This window comes from Cyprinodon variegatus, unplaced genomic scaffold, assembly GCF_000732505.1.
Source record: "Cyprinodon variegatus isolate N-32 unplaced genomic scaffold, C_variegatus-1.0 Scaffold306, whole genome shotgun sequence".
NCBI lineage: Eukaryota > Metazoa > Chordata > Actinopteri > Cyprinodontiformes > Cyprinodontidae > Cyprinodon > Cyprinodon variegatus.
Genome location: NW_015150759.1, coordinates 324,991 through 329,167, shown reverse-complemented (window position 1 = coordinate 329,167; position 4,177 = coordinate 324,991). Strand labels below are relative to the sequence as shown.

Here is a 4,177-nt window from a genome sequence, read left to right as displayed (position 1 = left end):
TTAGCTGTCAGAATTCATTCAGAATCCTGAGATTAAAGTCAGAATTCTGATCTTTTTCCCATATTAATCTGAAATAATATTTAAAAATTAGTTAGCTTTTTTCAGTGGCCTTAATCCTCTACCGTAGAACTTCAATCTGCGGACCTTTAAACTTTTTTCTTCTTAATCTTCACTGCTATTATAATCACAGAAGGGTGAGAAACTGCCCCTTATAGGAGTGGTAATCCTGCAGATTAACTGTAATCGGGAGCGCGCGTAGACGCACAAGCGGGTTCTTTAGGTTTTGCAGGATAATTTACCATAAACTACTGACCGTAAGCGTTCGTTAAAGCCCACTGTAGGAGAAAAAGATTTGTATGACAAGACCATGAAAATGTTGTTGCATGAGGCTCAATGCTGAGTTGTACCAGCAGATGGCGCACACACACTGCAAAGGTTTCACCCCTGCTTTGCTCCTCTTTTCTTTGTTTCCTCTCAGGGGAGCGGCGCTCTCGACTTCCCCAACGGAGTGCCAACGTCACTGAGGGAGTCTGGGCAGCAGTGGGACTATCCCAACGCCTGGCCTCCTTTGCAGCACATGCTCATTGAAGGTGGGAAGCAACAGAAACAAAGAAGCCTCCTAAAACCCAGGGATTCATCAGCCCAATATTTGCATAAGAATTTCTGAAAACTAGATGACTCATTTGCTCTGGATTGGCATCAGACCACAGCCATGTTAAAGAAAATGAAGAAAAACAGCAGTTTAATATAATATGAGCTCATCTGGTGCTCGTCTTTTTGTACAAATATGGCCAAACCCTTAATGTATATCTGAATTCATCCCACTTTGTTTCCGTTTTGTGGAGTTTATTACATCCACATCAGACACACAGCTTGAGGGATTGCTTCCTGTCATATTTTTTTTATCTGGCATCTTCCTCAGTGATGCTCTGATGGGCCTGTGTAGCAGCTCTCTCTATTTTCTTTTTGCTTCGGGGGCTTATTTCCTTTCAGTTTGGTGTTCATGAAGTGAAATACATGCTCAGCTGCATTGAAATCAGGTAACAGATTGGATCAGGAAAAAAAAAAAGCACCACTGGGCCATAAAAAAATAAATCTCACCTGCTGTCTTGTACTCTGTGAGATTTTTCTGTGCTATATTGTGGTTTAAAAAAAAATCATTCAACCACCATAACAGGAAATTAAACTAAAGGCTAAGAGCGTGTTCTTACTAAAAAGGAGACATTTGTTTCACCAGGTTTGTCCAAACTGTCTTCAGAGGACGCCAAGAATCTGGCTTCTAATTTGGCACAGCGCTGGATCAAAACAAACTGGCTGGCTTATGAAAAATACAAAGCCATGTTTGAAAAGGTGAGCATGTTTTCTGGGTGTTTATTTGTTTTTGTTGCCTTAGAGCTCAGTGCATAGAGGACAGAACGTGTAATCTTCCTCTCCACCCTAACAGTACGATGTGAATGGGGACGGAAAACCAGGTGGAGGTGGAGAATATGAAGTTCAGGTAATTCCCTTTTTATCTTACAAATATTCAAACCCCTCAATTTAGGTACAAATAAAGTTTATGGCTCTGTATCCAGTGGCTCACAAAAGTATTCACACCTCTTAACTGTTTTTTTTTTTACACTTTGTCAAGTTACTGAATTAGATCCATTCAAATCAATGGGAACTCTTGGTTTTTAACATTCATTATGAATGAAAATCTGAAAATTTATACCAAATTATAAATGATCACATGCGTATATAATTAGTTTATAAAAAAGTCAATACTTAGCTGCAGAGTATCCCCACAGAATGATTCTTTCACCCCCGTGTTTCGCTGTGGGGATGATGTCTTCAGGCTGATCCTCGGTTAGTTTTTCTTCTTTGCCTTATTTCCAGATATTTGCCATGTTCCCTGCATGAGTTTGTTTTTGTCACTCAGATTTGTAGCGTGCATAAATAATAGCTGCTCTGTCAAAAGATTCTGACATGTGAGCTGTGGATCCCTGCAGCTCCTCCACTTACCAAAAACCTCTTAATTGCTTTTTTTTCTTACTGTTCCTGTCCAGCTTTAACTGAATTCAGCAAAGGTTGTCTCTTTTTACTAAATAAAGGACTTTTTAATTTAGTCTGAGGTATCTGAGTAAAAAAGAGGCTAAATACATATATTTTTAAAACATTTAAGATTAACTTTCCGTAAAAGTTCAAAAAACAACCAACTGGACTTGGTTTCCAAGGTTTTGAAAGTTTTACAGAATGACTATGACCTAGATGACTGAGAATCTTCATCAGCATTTAAGCTTAACTTTGTGTTGTTTTATCCCATAAAATCCCTATAAATTCCAATGATATTTGTTCTTGTAATGTAGTGAGAACATCTATTAAAGCAGGAGTTTTAGCCTTTTGCTTCTCTGAAGGTTAACTAGTGTGGGATAACACAATGCTGAGAGGGACAGCAGAGATGCAACTGTTTTGCCTGGGGGGGTTATTAGGTATAAATGTTTTCTACCCATTTTAACTCCATTACTCCAGAGGAAGAAAAGAAAAATCCTGAGTGAAACAGTAAAATACTCAGACTCCTTAAGCCGTGGTTAGAATGTTAAACTTTAGTGGCTTATGAGAAAAATTCTCAGATGTTTGACCCTAATGTTCGGAACCACAAACCAACTGTCAGGCACGGCGGAGCAGGGGTGAGGATTAAGATTTGCTTTGGAGACATAGAAGTAAAACCATTATACCCTAAATGTCTTCTTTTTAAAATTTAATATAATCAAGTTGGAGGGAATAAGTCCAACAGTTGAAGCCTGGACCAAACCGGGTCATTAATAAGGAATTGATCTCAAAAGCAAGGACACGGCCCAGATCTTTGCCTGACTGAAATGCAACGGTGGAACCGAAGAGAGATGAGCAGAAACTAATGTCTGCAAACCGGAATGAAAGGAACCAACCAGTAGAGAAGGGCGGCCCAAATCTACAAAAAAAAAATTGGAGAAACGGTTGAAGTCACAGAAAAAAAATATGACTTCAATGTTAACTAGTTCTATGAGCTGTTCTTTGTTTTCCACTCCTACTTTTCCCAGTTTTTCTTTGTTTTACCTGATAAGTAGAGTGACCTGTTGGTATTGTTGGCGTATCTGAGGTTAGTATTATATTATTTTCGAACCCCCTGAAGACTGAATTATTTTTGCTATGCTTAGAGATGTCAAACCATAGAATTAAAAACAGAGTACTTTTTAAAGCACCCTTTTTAATTTTAAGCCAAAATCCAGTGAATGTTTTCCCTCATCCATCAGCCTCCTACCTCCCACACAAACCAACCATTGCTCTATTCTCCCATCCTCTCCTATTCCCCTCCCTGACTGAAATATAAAACCACAAGTGATATTTGAGGTCTTCGAGATTGAACTGCACTGTCTGATGCGCTTTATAAAAATAGAAGTAACACTAACACTCTGCTGCTGTGTCCCTCCCCCTGCTGCAGCTGGGCTTTGGTTGGACCAACGGTGTGGCCCTGCAGCTCCTGGATCAGTATGGGGCGACTCTCACCTCGGGAGGCAGACGTGTGTGTGTTGACCTCCTGCTGCCTCTGGCCGTCTCCATCGCTCTCATGCTCCACTGAATCAGAGGTGTCAGAAGAACCCGGCTGAGGCCTGGATTTTATTTTAGCATTCCTGTTTTCACTCCTACAACATCTCTCTGTCCACAGACACGACTAAAGAGACTTATGAGGATATATTTTTTTATCCATTAAAACCAATAATTAGCATTTTTATTGCATATAATTACTGATGATTTGTTTTATTCCTCTGAGGCCAGTATTGCTTTGTTTCATGAGAAGATTTGTATCTATATTTTAGCTGCTGAATCTCATAACAGCATTAATTTTCTTCTTTACTTTAAAAATATTCACGCTACTAATTCAGTTCTTGTATTTATTGCCGTAATGGAGCTTAATTATCCTGAGCCTCTGGGTTTCAATAAAAAAAAAAAAAAAAAAAAACTGTAAATTAACTTCGTTGAGAAATAAACATTGACTCAGATACTCATAGAAAAGCTTCCAACTGCTTTAAATCTAAACACTGTTGTTCTGTCAATACCAGCCTCTAAGGATGACTTACTGGGTAACCATGGCGTTCAAATATGTGAATATTGTGTTTTTATAAGTCGACCACCGAAACCTTTTTGTGAAATGTAGTGAAAG

The 4,177-nt window shown here is 38.9% G+C and overlaps 1 protein-coding gene across 1 annotated transcript in view; it reads left to right on the top strand.

Moving 5' to 3' along the window:
* The window catches only part of treh (trehalase), a 15,916-nt gene extending 12,156 nt beyond the window's left edge, over positions 1-3,760 (top strand). Inside the window, exons 12-15 of the mRNA XM_015384179.1 lie at positions 479-590; positions 1,238-1,350; positions 1,445-1,498; positions 3,458-3,760. Of these exons, the coding sequence (XP_015239665.1) occupies positions 479-590; positions 1,238-1,350; positions 1,445-1,498; positions 3,458-3,595 (417 nt within the window). The 3' untranslated portion in view covers positions 3,596-3,760. The remainder of the gene's footprint in view (positions 1-478; positions 591-1,237; positions 1,351-1,444; positions 1,499-3,457) is intronic.
* The last annotated feature ends 417 nt before the right edge of the window (positions 3,761-4,177 follow it).